The 19410-nt window shown below is 38.5% G+C and overlaps 1 protein-coding gene across 1 annotated transcript in view; it reads left to right on the top strand.

The window, feature by feature from the left end:
- Positions 1–12365, top strand: part of COL4A1 (collagen type IV alpha 1 chain) — a 217974-nt gene extending 205609 nt beyond the window's left edge. Inside the window, exons 50-52 of the mRNA XM_043992107.1 lie at positions 2313–2427; positions 7680–7852; positions 10874–12365. Of these exons, the coding sequence (XP_043848042.1) occupies positions 2313–2427; positions 7680–7852; positions 10874–10955 (370 nt within the window). The 3' untranslated portion in view covers positions 10956–12365. The remainder of the gene's footprint in view (positions 1–2312; positions 2428–7679; positions 7853–10873) is intronic.
- The last annotated feature ends 7045 nt before the right edge of the window (positions 12366–19410 follow it).

Raw genomic sequence — 19410 nt, 5'->3', positions numbered from 1 at the left:
CAACTCAACAACATGTGCTAAGCTCTTAGGATACAAAGACGAGGGTGAAATAGTCCTTGCTTCAAGGATCTTCCATTCCAAAGAGATCACTAAGGGCTTTTCCATTTTCACAAGATCACCTTGTGACTCCAAATACCAGAATTCTACACATATAAACAAAGAAGTATAATCTTGAGTCTGTTTTTGGTTTTACTTGTTTTTGAGGTAGTCAGACCCTTTTCCTTTGGAGTAATACTTCACTGAAAGTCTTAAAAAAATTAGTGATGCTAAGTAGTTATACCAATTAGAAGTGGAAAGAACACTGAACTAAGAATCAAGGAAAAATGGGTCTAGTCCTAGTTCTACCCTGGATAAATTAAATAATCTTTATGGATCTTGGTTTCCTCATGTATTAAAGGAAGTGATTGGGTTAAATCAGTCAAACTCAAACGGAAATGAGAGCCACTTAATTCCCACCCCCCCACCCCCCACCCCCCACCCGCCAAGGGGCAATGGGGGTTAAGTGACTTGCCCAGGGTCACATAGCTAGTAAGTGTCAAGTGTTTGAGGTAGGCTTTGAACTAAGGTCCTCCTGAATCCAGGGCCAGTGCTTATTCACTGTGCCACCTAGCTGCCCCCACTTAATTTTACATAAGGATTCCTGCAAGTCTATTACTGACTTAGAAAACTAGGTATTAACATTATTTTTATTGTCTTATATTTTATTTATTTTGTTAAATATTTCCCAATTACAATTTTAAACTGGTTCAGGCACACTGGGGAATGTTATGAGCCCATAACAGTAAGATCCCTTCTAAAAGGGAGCTAGTATGAGAGAGGCCTAGCTTCAGAATTAAGAAAACTTGGATCCCAGTCTTGTCTCTAATACACGTTATCTGTGTCACCAATTGAGAATTTACTTAACACCCCTAAGTAGCTCTCCAATGGTATAACATAGATGAGTTGCCAATCTACATGGGTGGTGTTGCCTGTGAAGGTCCCTTATTAAATCACAGCCCCTTCTAGTTCTAAAATTCTATGGTTTCATCAGTTTTTAATTTTTTTTCTAAGCTGTCAGACTTGTAGACTAAAACTGCTCCCTGAACAACTTTATTACTGAGGAAGGCACATTATAAAGGCACCATCCCTCTCTGGTGGTATTCTTGTTTTCTGTTCGGCAAGCAGATGGCAGCAGCTGTATGAGGCCAATTTCACAAAACCTTTTAATTCATCGGCATTTGTGTGAATAAAATAGAAAATGGCACACACACAGACACAAAAGTCCACTGAAAATCAAATGACTAATTTAAGTTCTCCACCTACTCTTCATGCATTTTCATGCAAATGTTCTAGCACAACTAGGTATAATTATTAACAGCATTTATATTCATTTATGGGCTTTGTTAACATTTCGTTCAATTTGTGACTTGAATGCAATTACTTCACTGTCAGTATTTAATTTTTTTTTCAAAAACAACGTTTTTAAACCAACCTTTACAAATGTACCTCACTTCCCTCAAATGTGAGTAGAGTATTTTGGATTTGAGCAAACCCAAGGGCCACATGTGCTTTTTATTTATTCCTCTTCATAGTTCAAGAGTTTGAACTTGAGAAATTTTTAAAGTCCCTCGGTTGTTTGAGAAGCTGGTCTCTACTTCCCTCCCACCACTTCCCTTTTTGGCCATGCCTTTATAATATCAATTGAACTATAATACTTTTCCTGAGGCCTGGTGTCAAGTTGTTGTTGTTGTTCTTGTTTCTATCATAGGAGAGTGCTCAGGTTTAAAACATCATTCCCTGACTGTCTTGAGGAAAGATTGTACAAACTGTCAGGGTCTGGTGCAAAACATAATTATAATAAGTTGTCTGAAGTCACTTGGTTTCATTTTTGAAAAATAAATGGTTTGTATTTGCAAAAGTAGCCCCACATGCTCAGTGATGGAAATAGCATGATTCAATAAGCAAAAAGTAAAGACTTCCAGTAATGCGATGTAATCAGATCTCTATCCCTGGAGGTTTACAAATGGAAGCTAGGTCCCAATTAGTACAAACAATCAATTCCCCTAAAGTAGTTGAATTATTCAGATTTACTCTGCATACTTCCATTAAGCTGGAGCAGGTTACCATATTTTATAAAATTAAAGATTTGAACAATGTGAATTGGAAAAATGCAACCACTTCTTGCATATTGTAGCCAGCATTCAAGCTTTGGGTAGGAGTTTGTCTAGATGACCTGTGAAAAGCCATTCAATTCTAAAATAAATGAGGAATTCTATAGGCAGGAGCCTATTCCTATCAACTGTACTAAAATTTTGTGTCCCTCATTTCCATAGGTGTGCTGTATGTGAGGCTCCTGCCATGGTGATGGCCGTCCACAGCCAAACAATCCAAATCCCACAGTGCCCTAACGGGTGGTCATCACTTTGGATTGGCTATTCTTTTGTAATGGTAAGTCCCATAGAGAACCATATCTTTCTGGGGAGAAGGGGGAGTGCTACTATAATGACCCTTTATCCATCCACAAGTAACAACAATTTTGTTTTCATTATTGTAAAATTTTAGTCACTGAATGCTCCGGGTAAGAAAACAAATGAATCACTCATTCTGCATTTGGGTACCAGTTGTTTCCTTGCTAGAATCATAAGGCCACTGAGCCTGAGACCTTTCCTTTCACCTTTGGAGGTTCAAGACATGAGTAGACAATTCTGACACCTTTCTGGAAAATGGAGGAAACATTAACACACCTTCCAATTGCAGCCCTCAGCTGTTCAGTTGAATTGTTTCCAGTGCAAGCCACATGACAAGCTTTCCTAAAGAGCTAAAAACCTGTTTGTTTTTTTCAGGGTGAAAGAGGGTAAAGGAATATGTGGAGATATATATTTTAATATAACACATATCTGCTTTCTGGTAAAAAGTCTGAATGAGGGGGAAAACACCTAAAAAAAATAATGCTAGGTAATTTCAGCTCATCCACTTGAGGAGATGTTTATTTTGGGTCCAGTTTTCCCTTGATTGTTATTCAATAGCTGGCCTTTATACCTCCTAGGAATGACTGACAGACTTTTCTCCCTATCTATTTATAATATCAAAACTGCCAGACTCATTCAACAATTTATTAATTGCCTACTATGTGCCAGGCATCAGACAAAGTACAAGTGGGACAAAGATAAGAATGGAACCATTTTTTCTTCAAGAAGTTCTGCCTTCTTTGGTCATTTTCTTAAGGATCAGTTGAGCTTTATTTGACTTGTTTTGTTTGGCTTTTTCTTTTTAAAAAAAATCTAAATGGAGAATAATTTTATTGTGGCCCTATTTATTTCATTGTTCCTTTTTTTTCAGTCTCTTTTAGTTGAAATCTAAAAGACGTTTACCTTAATCTATAAAATCCTTGAATTCTTCAGGCCAAATTTATTTTGATATTTTCTGACCTTCCCTCTGAAAGGTTGGGATGAACAATTTACTTTCTCTACAAATGCCTTTTTTGTCTTAGGTCCTTCCCAATCATCTCTTCTTGCCCTATCTGTTACAGTGACATTTTGCCAGTTGTGGAATTACATTGTCTCAATGAGTCCAGCCCTCTTATCTGGTGGTTGTTAGATTGAAAGAGGAAATAACCCTATACTAATTATTTTTTCTTGTCAATATTTTCAGAAGTTGCCCAAATAATGAAATATCAAAGTCCTCTTTGCATTTTTTCCAGACAACACAGTAGAGATCATTTCATTGACTACAATAGAATTAGAGTTTTTTACAGGAAAAAAATTGCATGAATTTTAATGGTTAATATCCCCTTGCCAAAAATGTAATTATATATTTCTCTATTCAAAATGTTATTGCTTAACTTTGGCAAGAAGAAAAACTAAAGGTTCCAAAAGAGATTGTGGAGGAATTCTGATGCTAAAAAAAAATAAAAGTATAATTTTAATTTAAAAGAAATATTATAATTTTCATTCTGGTTTCACAATAAAGACTAAATGGAATCTGTGTCAATGAAAAAAAAATAAGCTCATTGAATTGAGGTGAGGTGCAGAGAGATGTAGGAAAGGAATTTTTTTTTTGTTTCCTCTATCCTTTTGCCATTCATAATACAAAGGCCTTGAACATGAATGCCAAAATCAAAAGCATATAGAGATAATGATGTTCAGGAGATCAGAATAAGCTTCTATATCTATCAGCAGCTTCCCTTATTACAGACTTAACCACAGTTTCAAGACCAGCAGTAGCCATTTCTATGAAGTGTACCAGCCTGAAATCTGTCTTAGATGGCACAATGGTGTCCTGTCTTCAGGGGAGAAAGGACAGAGCATTAGTCATTCCTTTTTTCAATGTATGAAATGTAAAGTTGGTTTGAAAAGTGAAAGAACTTCACTGCATCATAATTAGAAGGTGGATGAGGAGTTTGGGAAGAGAATTCACATTGCTCCAATACAACAATGACCTTCCACTGAGAGCACGCTGGATCACTTTTTCAAAAAGAACTAGGGCCATACTGCCAAGTAGGGCGTTTCAAAGGGGGATGTAACCAATTGCACTTTATGAAACTGAAACACTGATTGTTCTGGATTAAAAGAAAAAAAATGAATGGACTCTGAAGCTACCCAGGTCCAATGTAGGCTGCTAACATTACCTCAGATTTCTGGGCAACTGCAATTTCCCCTGGTGGTCATCTAACCATGTATAGGAATGTGAAATGTTATCTACTATGTGATCAGGAGGAGACCTTTAAGTGATTAAAATGGGAGGTGAATTAGTTCAAGAAGCATGTTTTATGGGTAAGGTCAGTCAGGTGGTACAGTGGATACATTTCTGGGCTGGAGTGAGGAAGAGCCGAGTTCAGGTCCACCCTCAGATGATCACTAGCTGTATGATCCTGAGCAGGTCATTTAACTTGTTTGCCTCAGTTTCCTCATATGTTTAATAAGGATAATAATAACACCTCTCACAGAGTTGTTGTGAGGATAAATTGAGATAAAATTTCTAAAGCATTTACTACGTGCCATGGCACGTGTTGCTGTTCAGTCATTTTTTTAATCGCGTCCAACTCTTCATGACCCCATTTTGGGTTTTCTTGGCAATGATACCAGAGTGGTTCATCATTTCCTTCTCCGGATCATTTTATAGATGAGGAAACTGAGGCAAACAGAGTAAAGTGACTTGCCCAGGATAACACAGCTAGAAGTGTCTGAGGCCAGGATGTTGAATCTTCCTGACTCCAGGCCCAGCACTCTATTCACTGTACTGCTTCATTACTTCCTGGCACATAGCAGTTATTATATGAAGGTTAGATATTATTTATTATTATAACTATGATTATCGTGAAGCATATACATAAAATAAAAACCATGTTATACTTTTTGTATTCAACCTAATCCTGTTTGCTTCTGGTAAATTGGTTTTGACTTGGTGGGGAAAAAATGAATTTGAAAACTAGTAAACAATGGATTTCTGTTCTCATGAATTGAGAAAATTAAAAATGCCACATTGATCCAGGCCCATAATCTATCTAATCCAGTATTCTATCTCTGGTAGTGGAATTGAGATACATTTTGTAGATATGCATTCTAGTTATTTGGTTCTCTTAATGTGAAAACTATCAGGGGGGCAGCTAGGTGGTGCAGTGGATAGAGCACCAGCCCTGGAGTCAGGAGTACCTGAGTTCAAATCTGGCTGCAGACACTTGACACTTACTAGCTGTGTGACCCTGGGCAGGTCACTTAACCCCAATTGCCTCACAAAAAAAAAGAAAAGAAAAAATAAGAAAACTATCAAAAATATTTCATTTTCAATGGTAACTTGGCAGTTAAACCACTTCTATGAGCCCCATCCCTTGAACTTTATTTCACACACACACACACACATGTTATGTATGTATATTTTAAGCAGGAGCGCAGCTAGGTAGTGAAGTAGATAGAACACTGGCCCTGAAATTGGGAAGACTTGAGTTCAAATCTCACCTCAGATACTTACTAGCTATGTTACCCTTGGCAAGTCACTTAACCCTAATTGCCTTAAACATCCAGGGTCCTCTTCAGCTGTACTGATAGCTATCTTGCCACTGGACCCAGATAGCTCTGGTGGAGAGAATGAGGTTGGTGACCTTGCATAGCCCTTCCTCACTTAAATCCAATTCAGTGAAAATCAGGACATCACCCCTATGTCATGGTCCTCTTCAAGACTGAAGGATAAACAACAATAATATTAAGCAGAGGTGTGCCGGCAAATGTTTAACCAACAGCTCTTCAAGAATGCTTGACACCCTTTTAAATTTAATCTGTATTGTTAACATATTCTCCATCACTTTCTTAAACCTAGACAATTAACCAAACAATAAGACAAGTCTTGATTTGTAACATTTGCTGATTTCTGAGGTATAAATGGTCACACTGAAAATTTAACAATTGGTTCTCTTGAACCATAGAAACTATCTCTAGCACAACCTCAATAAGCCACAAATGATTTAAAGAAGAGATAAACTCCTTGTGAGATCTTTCCATATGACAAGCAATTACTGCTGAGTTTGACAGCCTTAGCCTTGTGCTAAGTCATTCTAAAATGGTATGGGCTGACTAGTCTTTGCCTCATAGAACACAAGTCTAAGTCTACCTAGGGAGTCAAATTATCCTTCTGAGCTAACCATTTCATGATATTAGTCCATAAAATCCTACATGATTTATAATGGCAGTGTCATCTTCACCCATTCTCTAGTAAAGTACCATTTCAGAGAGATGACTTAGTCCACAAGGGGCAATTACAAATGCCATAAGGAAGGGTATTATGCCATTCAGATGCCAGGCTTCTGTGGCTATTAATCTTAAATTGCTTCAGACCTAAGAAAACTAAATGTGATAGCATACCATACCTAGCCTGGAATCTATTCTTAAGAACCTGGAGTTCTCAGAGTTAGTAGGTACTTTTGACTTGAATTGCCCAATTCTTCTTCTTTGTTTCTGTACCTCATCTGTGCAGTGGGGTCTAATGGAAATAGAATTCTAGAATTAGGCTGGAAGTCAAGAGACCTCAGCCCAAATCCAAATCCACTTAATGTCTCTGGGACTTGATTTCATCACCTCTAAGATGAGTGGGTTGTTGTAGATGGTCTCTGGGTTCACTTTTGACTCTACAATTCTATGATTGTGTGTTACTCCTATCTGCTTCTTTTGAAGCCAATGGGAGAAATGAGGGGGAAAAAGTTGGGGGTAGAATAAGGAACAGAGAACATTGCCTTAAATATAATAAGTGTGCTCCTCTGTCTTTTAGTACTTTGGTTTCTTAAGCAAATAGATAAAAATCCAAACTTAATAAACAGATAACTTCAGGGGGTGATTACCCTTTGATGTAGAGAAGTAATTATTATAAGTTGGTGGGGGGTTTTTTTGTATTGAAAGGGTGAGTCTATTTATAGAAATCTGATTCCCACATAAATTTTTAGGAATGCATTTATTTTGCAAAGAGAGGCACACCCAAATTCATTATGTACTAAACTTTGTAGCTTTGAGGCCAGGAAAGGAGGGGATGAGTCCAAGATGGGTAGTCTGTGAAATCTTTGTTGTGGTGTTCATGATGAGCATGTGTTTACCAGTGAGGCAAGGAGAGGCATCAGTTTTCTGATGTAACTGTTCTGCCCCATCCCTAAGTTACAATAAATCTCATAGTTACTGGGGAGGGAATCTTCTGACATGTGATTCTGATTTGTTTTCCAGCATACCAGCGCTGGTGCCGAAGGTTCTGGTCAGGCCCTAGCATCCCCTGGTTCCTGTCTGGAAGAATTTAGAAGTGCACCCTTCATTGAATGCCATGGTCGTGGGACTTGTAATTATTATGCAAACGCTTATAGCTTCTGGCTTGCTACTATAGAAAGAAGTGAGATGTTTAAGTAAGTAGGAGTGAACTTTTCTTGATTCTGGACCTTCCCTTTTATTTCTTTCACTAATTAGTCATCAAAGACCTGTTGACACATCCCAAAGTAATAATAGGCTTAGTTGTAAAATAATGAAAATTGCTGCTTCTTCCTTTTTGTCATACGGGATTATCATTGCCTCAAGCAGAGCACAGAAATACATCCTAGAACAGGCCTGGGCCTGGCAAGCTTACCTCATCGGTATTCAGATATGAAAACTAGAAGTATATCATCTCTTTCATTTAAATGAATCCATTAGAAATTGATCTAGAATAATTGAACATATTCAAATATTGTGTATTTTAAAATGAACTCAAAAGTTAACACATATCTCAAAACATTTTTTGATGGAGGTTTTCATTCCCTAGGTAACTGAAGTTGGTTTTTGCTTTGTGTCCTCTGAGTGGCTGGGCAAGAGATATTTGTAAATTATGACCATGAAAGCATAATTTCTGGGCAAATATACAACATTTTGGCCAGAGAGAAAAGAACTTTTATTTTCAGGACCAAAAATTTTTACCTCTACAACAACTCTCCCTAGTGACTGATAACCTCATTGAAATTAATTTGGAGCACAGCCCAGTCACTAATGGACAGTAGCATATAATGAACCCTCTATCCTTAATTTAGCACCAGCTGCAGTCTGTGCTGAAGCAGGGGCAGAAGGCTGAGGGAGATTGAACAATTCCTTACTGTTCATTCCTGAAATAAATACTTCTCACCCCTGGAGACAAGTCTTTCTGCCTTTACCAAGAGTATTGCTTTTGGGAGAAAGGTCCATGGAGACCTGCTTTGTTGTGTGCTTTCATTCTAGAGCAGGGAAAATTGACATAAAGGTAAAGTGTACTCTGCTGATTATCCTTCAGCAAACAAGCCACCAACACCCAGGCCTAATTTATAGTCTATGCAGGCATTGTTTGGGACCATCAAAACCTTAACATTGACCAAAAAAAAAAAGGCACAAGGTAATTTGAGATGGAAATTTACTAGGATCCTATGAAAGTCATAAACATGTTGATGGGTCCCCAAATGCTAAGATTTCATATTATAATGATAGTAGGTATTGCTTTTGTGGCCCAGAAAATACGAATTTTTGGATAAAAATAACTGTTGTTGTAAGTTGTTATGACTAAAAAATTCATTACCCTATGGACACTTGGGTGATGAGGTTCCCCAAATTTAAGTAAGACTGATCCTTCAACAGAAAACATGTATTTTACTGTACTCAAAGCTCCTCCATTTTGGCAGGACCTGCCAAAACTTGTACAGCACTTGCATAATCTTGAAGGGTCACTTCCATGTGTAATGAAGCACCGGAAGGAAAAGATTTTAGTCAAGAGTCACTTCCATATTCAATGATGAAATGTTGGAGTGAGATTTTAGTAGATAAGCTTTACTTTATGTCAGGAAAGAGAATGCCTCCAATCACAAAATACCGAGTCCTTGGAATATTTCAATCTTGAAGCAATAACTCAATTGAAAACTCTTCTCAGAAGAAGGCCTGTTCCAATCAGCTCCAAAGGACTGTTTACATTCTTTTGATGTATGTATGCCATGATGTATCCATCCCAAAAATTGCTTGCATCAAGGTGGCCAAAGTTCTAGGACTCCATACTTTGCTTATATAAAGTTTTTGTCTGGATGAAAATTTGACCCATTCCAAGATACTGGTACATAATAATTTCTTCTGTCAGGGTAAGGAGGAAATTTCAGGAATAATATATGTGTCACTACCCATGGAAACTTTGAACAGTCTAAAAATGATTTGGCAAAAAACATTTTCAGAGTTCCTGTTTTTTTACTTCATTCAGATATTTACTCATCACTTACTAGGTGCATAGAACCATGATCATTACTGTGGATTTGTACGAGATTAATACCTACCCTAAAGTAGCTTACATTACAGTCTAGTTGGGAAGAATAGTTATATACCTATGAAAGTTAAATGATGCCAAGCAGTTGATAATCAGATGTTCCCTGAGTGATAGAGAAAACGAGTGGTCAAGGTGTTGCAGAACCAAGAGAATTTCCTGTGCTTGTTCAGGGAAGTCGTCATGGAGATGACTGAGCCGGACCCGGAGGATGATTGGGATGGGTGGAGAGGAAAGTAGGGAGTATTGCATCAATGCATGTACAAAAAGGAGAGCTAACAGTTAGGAAGAATTGGGGGACGATAAGGAGAGCAGCAAGAGCAGAAAATTAACTTTGGTGAATAGTGGGAGGTAAGGTTGGAAAGGTAGATTGGGGGCAGATTATGGCTCTCCTTGAATGTCAGACTAAAAGGGGTGGGTCTTTTTAAACTGGAGAAGGAGATGACAAACCATTCCAAGTACCTTTGCCAAGAAAAACCCATGGACAGCTTTGGCGTGCTGTGGTCCACAGCATTACGAGGAGTCAGATATGAACAACTCAACAACAACAACAAAATTTTAAACTAAAGCCTGCTGTAATCGGAGTGGTTATTTCCATGCAAAGCTGGAAAGGAACTTACAGCCCATGAAGTTCAACCTTCCTCATCTTACAGATAAAAAGATGGGTCTCTAGAAGTTAAGTGACTTGCATACACCTAGTAAGACTTTGGGGTGGGATTTGTATCCAGATCTTCCTGACTCCACATCCAGTACCACGATCCACTTTGAATTCCTTATTATTTCATTGTTGCTCAGTCATTTCAGTCATGTCCTATCCTTTGTGACCCAATTTGGGGTTTTCTAGGCAAAGTTACTGGAGTGGTCTGCCATTTCCTTCTACAGTTCACTTTACAGTTGAAGAAACTGAGGCAAATAGGGTTAAGTGACTTGCCCAGGGTCACACAGCTGGGAAACGGTTGATTTGAACTTAGGAAGGTGTTTTCCTGACTCCAGGCCTAGCACTCTATCCACTAGACCACCTCGCTGCACAATTCCTTGTTGTTTTAAAGAAACTTAAATTCTCACAATGTTTGATATCCCTGATATTTAAGTGACCCCTGAGGGCTATTTGTTTTCTTGATTACAGGAAGCCTACTCCATCGACTTTGAAAGCAGGAGAACTGCGCACACACGTTAGCCGCTGCCAAGTCTGTATGAGAAGAACATAGTGACTCCCAGTCTCAGCTAACGTCACAATATGGTGCTATTCATTTTTTTTTAACAGCAATGAACCCTAGAAATATATCCTGTGTACCTCACTGTTGTCGAATAAGAAAACAGTAAAGTGCCTTATAGGAATTTGCATAACTAACACGCCTTGCTTTACTGGTCCTCTACTTGCTGAAGAAGAAAAAAAAAGAGACAACAATAAGCTTCAAATATTGACATACCAAATGGCACTTTTTATTTAAGAAAAAAAAAAGTAAGAAAAAGTCTATGTGCTATAATGGACTGAGTATAAAGCCAGAGCTCAGTCAGAAAAATCAAGAGGTGCTAGGAGGTATGCAGTGACCTACATACTGTTTGACTCCCCCTTGACATTTTTTGTATTATATTTAGATTAATTTTTGCCCCCCTCCCAGATATAAATGTTGTTTATACCACTGTCTAGCTTTCCCCAAAATGGTAGGTCCTTTGATATGTACTTATTGTTCCTGTACAAATAATAGTAATGTAAAAAAAAAGTTATGGAATTACCAAATATGACTAAGGAGTAAATAGCCATATCTTCCAAACCAAATGCGAAAATTTTTATCTCTGCTCTGTGTGGTACTATGCACCTGCTTTTGCAGAAAAACACAACTTTCCTGTGGAATAAAGGTGGTCCAAATGTGGTCAGAAATAGATATTATATATATATTTTTAGTAATTTATATAGATGTCAGCAATTAGGCAAATCAGGTTTTGGGTTCTAGTTCCACTCTTAAAATGAAGCTTATCTAAGTTTTCCTCTTTTCAGATTTGTTGTCCTTTAAGTGAGCTATGAAACAATAGACTATTTAATGTGAGACATCAGTTTCATTTCCTCATTCACTTAAATACCAAAATTGTATGGTGCCAAAGACAAATCCAGGTTCATGGCTATTGTGTTTAATATAGTAAAACATGTACTTTGAGCTTGCTCTTTTTATTCTGTATTTAATATTTTCAGGGTTTTAAACACTAATCACACACTGAATGACTTGATTTTAAAAAACTTTAAACGGCCTTAATCTTATTAGTATTTTTGATTCTCTAGATTGGTATGGAAAACATCTCCATCAAATCCCTGTGGCTACATTTTTACATTTGGGTCCTAATCTGATCTGTTATTCATGAACTAGTGTAAAAGGGGTTCTCCCTGACAAAAGGAGGACCTGGGTGTGTGTGTATCTACAAGAAGGCAGAATGGACCTTTGTGTCTAAAGCAATATTTCTCTAGGAGATTCCAAAGATGTTTTTTTTAAAATACTAAGGCCATTTCTTAAAAATGTGTATTTCTTAAGAATTAAAATTTGTAATAAAAAATATTTGTGTAAAAAAAGAGCTTTAATTAATTTGTTGTTAGTGTTGGCCCAGCGCTTTTAACAAGAAGTTACTGCATAAGCCATTAATAAATTTGCAAGCCTTCTATAACTTAGATTATTTTTATTCTGCATGTCTTCCAAACACATATCTTTGGGGAAATTGTTTCATGGATTGCTACTTCCATAGCCTCTAAAGAATATATATTAGTAAAACCTGTTATTGCTCAGGTATCAATATGCATAAATGGAGCATATGAAAATTATGGGCTATATCTGGAGGTGTGAATTCCAGATCTTATTTGAAGTAAACAAATGGGAAAATGGGGGAGAGGGAGAGCACAAATTTATGCTTTGTATTTGGTTAAAATTGCCTAATAACATATAGCAGAAAGTAGTACCTAGCATCTTATGTAGCATCTTAGAAATCTCTTCATTTAATGATCTCTCCACTTTCTTTTTGAGCTATACATGTCCTGGATAGTGTCTTTTATTTTACTTTTCATGCATAAGTTATTGGTAATACATTGCAACTTGGGCACCTATGTGCCCAATATTCATCTTTTCATTACCTTTGGAGTTATCTGTAATTTTGGTTCTTTCAAGATTGAGGTGTTCCATAATTCAATCGATCAATCAATAACCATTTATTAAATGCTCACTATGTACAAAGACACTATGCTAAGTGCTGGTGAGACAAAATAAGCAAAAAACCGTCCCTGGCCTTTAGGAGCTTATAATATGCAAACAAATATTTGCAAAGCAAGGAAATATGGGAAGTAATTAACTGAGGGAAGGTACTAAAATTAAGAGGGGTTGAGGAAGACTTCCAGTCAAAGAAGACATTTTATTTCATCTTAAGGGAAACTAAAGATATATATATATATATATATATATATATATATATATATAAAAAGACAGAGACAGAGACAGACAGACAGACAGACAGACAGACAGACAGACAGAGAGGCATTCTAGGCATTGAGGACAAGCAGAAAAAAGATCCAAGAGATGGAATCTTGCTTAGGGAGGGAATGGGCAGGAGACTACTGTCCCTGGCTTGAAGAATATGTGTTGGGGAATGAAGGTAAGAAGACTGGAAAGGTAGAAGGGGGCTAAGCCATGAAGGGATTTGAATGCTTCAAAAGAGTCAAACTGAGACCTGGAAAAGTCCTTAACTTAAAAAAGTCCAAGGCCTCCCACTCCATCTGGGCATCACCTCCAGTCCTCTGATCTATGTCTTGTCACTGGGCTCAAGTGACCCTGGAAAAGAGAGTTGAGGCTGATGACTTTGCACAGCTCTGCCTCACTTAAATCCAACTCACTTGTAAGTCAAGATGTCACCCTCCTGAAATCATTGGTCCTCTTCCAGAAGAAAGGACAAGCAAAAACAACAGTTGCCTGACCATAAAGTTGTGAGCTGCTATGCAGGAAGTCATATACAAGTAATTAGCTGATTTTTTTTTTCTCCATTGATGATGACATGAGGAAAAATGCATAACCATAAGAATTTGAGAGATATGAGATTGACTATTAGTGGGAGAACCTTTTTTTTTTCTTTTTGTTGGGCAATGAGAGTTAAGTGACTTGCCCAGGGTCACACAGCTAGTATGTGTCAAGAGGCTGAGGCCATATTTGAACTCACGTCCTCATAAATCCAGGGATGGTGCTTTATCCACTGTGCCACCTAGCTGCCCCCATGGGAGAACCTATTTTTAAGGTTTTTTTCCTTGTTCTTGTCATGCTTAGAGATAATGTGGCAGAGTGGATAGTCAGTCAGTCAATAAACATTTATTAACTGTCTGCTGTGTACCACACACCATACTAAGTGTTGGTGATACAAAAAGAAGCAAAAACTAGTCTCTGTCTTTAAGGAGCCCTCATTCTAATTGGGAAGACAACATACAGACAAGCTAAATATAGATACTATATAAGTACTATTATTGCTACTATGAAATATCAACCATCAGCCTGTTTGCAAACCTCTTAATGAATTCCCTAAATTTTTTCTGGCATTTATAATAGCATTTCCTTTTTATTAGCCCTAAAGCCCTCTTTCTTCAGGCTTTAAATGTTGTCCACTAGTATGCATATACATATACATGTATCATATGCATACACATGCACATCTAAGCATAGTTTACAGAGTATTATACATATATACATATAAGGGGGTGCTGGAGTCGATTGAACTGGCTTAGTACAGCCAATTGTTGGATTTTTAGTGTAAGCATTTAAACCCCAGAAACTAGAAAAGGCTACCAAATCAGGAAGGGTGGTGGTGGTGGTTGTTTTCTTTCAGGACTGCCTGGATTTAAGACAGGATGTATAATGCAGATTAGACTTAAAACTAGCTATGTAAACATTTTTTCTTTTGGTGAGTGAGTTGTCATACATTTACCAGCACATGTGTATGTGTGTACATTTATGTGTTCTAAATTTACAAAGCATCCATTGTTCCTCAAGGTTTCTTGAGTACTTCCTTTACAACAACCCTGTAAGGTGGGTAGAACAAAAACTACCATACTCATTTTACAGATAAAAAAGGTGAGGCAAAAGTTAAGTGACTTGCTTAAGATTACATAAAGAATGTCAATGTGAACTAAAACCCAGGTCCTCCCAACTCCAACTGCTGTACTCTCTGAGGACAATATTTTGATGTGTCCAAAGCATAGTTTTAAAAAATATTGTCACTCTGTCTTTAGGTTTTTGCCTAAATAATCCCAGATGGATGAGCTTATATCTGGTTTTTAAAGATTTCAAGACATCAGAGTTTTACAATCTTTGTATGTGACCTGCCAGGAAGCTGACATTTGGCTTCAATCATCATACTGCAGATTCAGTTTTCTTTATAGAGGTAGCTTCTGGTGCAGTAGATAGAGCACTGGACCTAGAATCATGAAGGGCTGAATTCAAATCCAACCTCACACTGACTAGTTATGTGACCCCAGCTGGGCAAGTCTCTTAACCCCTGTTTACCTCAGTTTCCTCATCTGAAAATGGAGATGATAATTATAGCACCTATCTCCCAGGGTTATTATGAAGATCAAATGAGATAATCATTAAATGCTTAGCATAGTGCCTGGCACCTACTAAGTGATTGATATATATATATATATATATATATATATATATATATATATATATATATATATATAAATGTTAGCTATTATTTTTACCTGAGTTCAAATCTGACCTAAGACACTTACTACCTATGTGACTGACCCTAAGCAAACTGTTTAACTTCTGTTTGCCTTGGTTTTCTCAACTATTAAATGGGAATAACAATAGCACTTATTTTTCAGGGTTGTTAGGATCCAACGAAACAATTTTTTTAAAAGCTCTCAACAAAATACTTGGCACAGAGTAGGCTCTACATAAATGCTAATTTTCCTCCCCCTTCTCTCTTTATTTCTCCTTGTTTTGTTTTGTTCTTTGCACAGGGCAGTTGCAGTTAAGTTGACTTGCCCAGGGTCACACAGCTACTAAGTGTCAAGTGTCTGAACCCAGATTTGAACTCAGGTCCTCCTGAATCCAGGGCCGGTGCTCTATCTACTGCACCACCTAGCTGCCCCCTATTTCTCCTTGTTGAAAAAAAAAAAAAGCAGATCATTCTGGACACTAGAGGAAAGTATCACTATTATTAGGTCCCAGCTCAGTCTTCTTCAGGTCAAATTCTCTCCTAAGTTGCCAGGCACACGTTCCTCTGTTATGCCCTCACTATCCCAGGAAGAAGATCCTATTCGATAATCCTTTTGATCTATTCCTTGAAGAGTGGCACTGCTAACTCATTATTAGCTTTCTACTTTCCACCTCCACACCCACTTCCCTTCTTTCCTATTATGACACATATTTAGGCAAAATGCACCTGATCTTCAGAACCTTCCTCAATTCCATTTTCACATAAAGAAAATAAATAAAATTTTGCAAAGCTTTTGGTATTCCACCTAGGATAGTCATGTGGCCATGAGCGAGTATTATTTGATGCCTCAGTTTCCTCTTTTGTAAAACAAGGGAAATGACAGTGCCTATATCATGGAGTTGTTGCTTTAAGGATAAATGAGATAAAACATATGAAAATGCTTTACAGAACTTGGTACTACATCCATTTCAGCTATTCGGGGAGAAGAGGAAGACTAAGTTGGGAAATTCCCTTTACCATATGGCTGATTGGGACCTGCTCTGCCATTTATATAGTTTTAGAGACTTGCCTGAATCCACTGAGATGCCAAATGCCTTTTTTTTTTTTAGTGAGGCAATTGGGGTTAAGTGACTTACCCAGGGTCACACAGCTAGTAAGTGTTAAGTGTCTGAGGCCGGATTTGAACTCAGGTACTCCTGACTCCAGGGCCAGTGCTCTATCCACTGCACTACCTAGCTGCCCCCCAAATGCCTTTTTCAAGGTGCTCTAGCTAGTATGTGTCAGAGAAAGGACTTGAACCCAGGCCATTTGACAATGAGGCCAGCCCTTTATCCACTGCCCCATTGCTTCTCAACTACCATGATTATGTTTGAAGTTAAAAGTCCTTCATAACCTAGCCCTTCCCAACCTTTACACTGCCCTCCCCTATCCACAAACTTTATCTGTGATCCAGTGACACTGGCCTCCCTGTTGTTCCTTGAAAAAGACACCCCATCTCTCAGCTCTGGGCATTTTCAGTGGCCATCTGCCATGCCTGGAATGCTCTTATTCCTCACCTGTGCCCCCTGGCTTTCTTCAAGTCTCAGCTAAAAACCCTCCTCCTATAGGAAGCTTTTCCTAATCCCCTTTAATTCAAGTTTCTTCCCTCTGTGGATTATTTCTAATTTTCCTTGTATAGAACTTTTTTGCACACAGTTATTTACATGGTGTCTCCCCCATTAGATTGTGAGTTCCTTGAGGGCAGGGACTGTCTTTTGCCTTTCCTTGTAGGCCCAGCATTTAATACAGTGCCTTGAACATAGGGGATATTAATAAATACTTATCGATTGCCTGCTTGCCTGCCTAAAAAAAGACAAGACATTAGATCCAGAAATTTGTAAACTGAGCATCCATGGCTAGCTTTGTCTGTGCCAGGAAGAGGAAAGGTCAGCACTGGGAGCTGGGCGGGTGAGCACGGGAGGCCTGGGCATTGCCAAGGTGCATTCTGACATTGGAATGTGTATGCAGGAAGACAGTGTCACCCTGACACAGCATCATGTGTTGATTATCAGAATGGGTACAGCAAGTATTTTGGTCTCTCTGTTTGCTACAGCCCACTCAAAGCTCCCCCACTCCATGCTTGCCTGCAGGGAGGTGGTTCATATGATGTACTTTTCCTTCCCTCCTCCCTTCCAGTGGATTGGGGGGGGGCGTAGGGGTGGTGGTGGAAGAGAATGCTAGTAGCTCTGAATCATTCTCTCCACTGTCTCTTCCTGCGTGGGGAGTGTTTGCAGTGATTAATGCCCTTTGTGTGATTTCTGGGTTCCTTCACTGTGGGTTACAATTCAGCGTGTTTCCCATTTTACTCACCCAAAATAGCTAAGAGCAAATTTTTTTTCTTTAAAAAAGCTTTGTGTTTGAATTACACCAGGCATCTGGCCTCCGCTCTCTAGCCTCATTAGAAATGAGGATGCAGATTTAGTCACATCTAATTGTTGAGTCACAATTTAATCAGATAGTAAAAGAGAGAAAGTAACTTCTTTTTCTTTTTCTTTTTTTTTTTTTTTTGCGTGGCAATGGGGGTTAAGTGACTTGCTCAGGGTCACACAGCTAGTAAGTGTCAAGTGTCTGCGGCCGGATTTGAACTCAGGTACTTCTGAATCCAGGGCCAGTGCTTTATCCACTGCGCCACCTAGCCGCCACCTAGCCACCCCCTTGAGAAAGTAACTTTTTCATTTTCAAAAGGGTGGCTGGATCTTTCTTCAGTGTACCTGGCACATTGGAACCCTGGTTTCCTCTCTGAATGGACCTGCCTTGCTTTGTTACTTGGCCTGCGCCCATCTTTATTGGAACTGCTTACATTTGCTGCAGGGTTGAAGTAGGGGTCTAGGGCACCAGTACAGTGGTGATTGTGGATTTGTGGATCAAGCAAATTTCACTCCTCAGACAGAATTCAGCAAAGGGTTTGTTTGTTTGTTTGTTTTGTTTTGTTTTGTTTTTTGCAGGACAATGAGGGTTAAGCGACTTTCCCAGGGTCCCATAGCTAGTGAGTGTTGAGTGTCTGAGGCCAGATTTGAACTCAGGTCCAACCGAATCTAGGGTCAGTCTTTTATCCACTTCGCCACCTAGCTGCTCCAGGAAAGCGTTTTTTCAATGAACTCACTAGTCATATCACTGGAACCATTTTTGATATTTCTGAAAGTTTATTGTTTTCTTTGTTGTCTCTGTGGAAGCAAGCAGCTGAATTTCCATTGCAAACTGCAGACAGCACCTCTGTCCTATTTAATGTTAGACATAAGCCTAATTGGGGCAGCTAAAATTTCAGCAACACCTGTTCCCATTTACTTAATGCTTGAGGAGGCTACCCATTGAAAGTTGATGGAGTTAGAGCTATTAGGGATCTCTCAGAGGTCATCTAGTCCAACCCTCTCATTTTATAGATAAGGAAATTAAGACCCTTGAGAGTCTTGCCAGAAGTGACATAGATAGTAAAATGGCAAAGCCACGATTTGAACCTTCTAGCTCTAAAAGCCTATTTTCTTTTCTTTTTCTTTTCTTTTCTTCTTGAAGGGCAATGAGGGTTAAGTGACTTGCCCAGGGTCACACAGCTACTTGACACACCCACTGGTGTCAAGAGTCTGAGGCTGGATTTGAACTCAGGTCCTCCTGAATCCAGGGCTGATGCTTTATCCACTGTGCCACCTAGCTGCCCCCTAAAAGCCTATTTTCTGATGCACAGGTATCAAACATGTGGCCCTTGGGTCACATGAGGCCCACAACACTCTCAAGCATGGCCTGAAACAGATTAAAATGCAATTGGGGAATATTTGGCAAAATAAATAAAATATAATAAAAATAGATAATATTAGTATTTCTAAGTATGGATTACAAGGATCCTTCTGTACAATCTGATGACCCCCATTTCTATTTGAGTTTGATATCACTGGTCTTATGAACCCCAGTCCTCTCTTTTCAGGTCCAACAAACTTTCTATATATC

Source organism: Dromiciops gliroides, chromosome 3 (assembly GCF_019393635.1).
Source record: "Dromiciops gliroides isolate mDroGli1 chromosome 3, mDroGli1.pri, whole genome shotgun sequence".
Lineage (NCBI taxonomy): Eukaryota > Metazoa > Chordata > Mammalia > Microbiotheria > Microbiotheriidae > Dromiciops > Dromiciops gliroides.
The sequence above is the reverse complement of the archived record's forward strand: the minus strand, read 5'-3'. Positions and strand labels throughout refer to the sequence as shown.